This window comes from Trypanosoma equiperdum, assembly GCF_001457755.1.
Source record: "Trypanosoma equiperdum strain OVI genome assembly, contig: ctg_724, whole genome shotgun sequence".
NCBI lineage: Eukaryota > Euglenozoa > Kinetoplastea > Trypanosomatida > Trypanosomatidae > Trypanosoma > Trypanosoma equiperdum.
In genome coordinates, this window is record NW_027124670.1 from 807 (window position 1) to 1,880 (window position 1,074).

The window sequence follows — 1,074 nt, forward strand, 5'->3', positions numbered from 1 at the left end:
GCTACAGACGATAAACCAATAGCAGCGGCAATAAAGGACCTCGTGCAAGAAGCACTTTGCGGGCCGGTAGCAACGCCAAAAGCCGGTGAGCTAGACTGCAATTAACCAGGCATCACCAAAAGCAAAGAAGCCGTCTGCACAACGGCAAACTCGGGAAAGGGAATTCTGACCGATATGATTTGCCTACGCTTCGCGGAAAGCGGCGACCAATGCACCGGCGGCGCCATAGGGGGGATGACAGCAGCAGCAGCAGCGCAATTCAAAGCTGACACACTTAAAGCAGTAAAAGACGCTTGCGGCCCAATAGACAACAAAATGGATCCAGCAACAGCACTTACGGCAGCATTACGTGCATTCAGCGCCAGACTAGGAAACAGTAAAACCGACGGCACTCACAAGATGGTATTAGGGCCGACACTAAACACGGATTGCACTAAGACGAACAGCAACTGCGTAGACTACACGCAGAGGATCAACGGCAATAACAAAGGGGTAACGGCAATCGAATGGTACCAGAAACTGCAAGAAGCGCTCAAGCTCCACGCGGATCTGCGTAAAAAGGAATCAGCAGCAGAAAATGCAGCGCTACAGCTACTCGGCCTGAAAGCGGCATTGGAACGAGAGCTAGAAAGACCACTTCCAGTGGCAGTAGCAACGGCCACATCAAAAGACACGGAGCAACAAAAAAAATTAACGAAACGGACTGCACCAACCTCAAAACCAACGCAACATGCACAGCAAACAATAACTGCAAATGGGATAGCACTACTGCGGTTAAAGGAGAACACTGCAAACCTAAAGATGGAGAAGGACAGAAAAGCCAAGGAGCAGAGGGAGCTACAGGAGCAGCAAAACCAGGAGTAAATTTCTCTAGCCATTCAACCAAGGAGGCATGCAAGGCAGTGACAGGCACCCCTCCTCCAGGCAAGACGAAAGTTTGTGGGATGATCGAAGACAAGTTCAAGGATTCCAGTTTTCTCTTCAATAAGAAACTGTCTCTGATGGGTCCTGCTTTTATGAGTTTGGTAAAATTTTAGACTTCCAGGATTTTAAAAGACTTTTGTTTAATTTTAT

General features: G+C 48.3%; 1 protein-coding gene across 1 annotated transcript; it reads left to right on the top strand.

Annotated features, from left to right (window-relative positions):
- Nucleotides 1-174: 174 nt before the first annotated feature.
- Nucleotides 175-864, top strand: TEOVI_000332500 (Trypanosomal VSG domain containing protein, putative; the record flags this gene model as incomplete). The annotated part of the gene is made up of 1 exon (XM_067226245.1): nt 175-864. One exon carries the CDS (start codon nt 175-177, stop codon nt 862-864), a length of 690 nt encoding a protein of 229 aa, XP_067082346.1.
- Nucleotides 865-1,074: the final 210 nt, after the last annotated feature.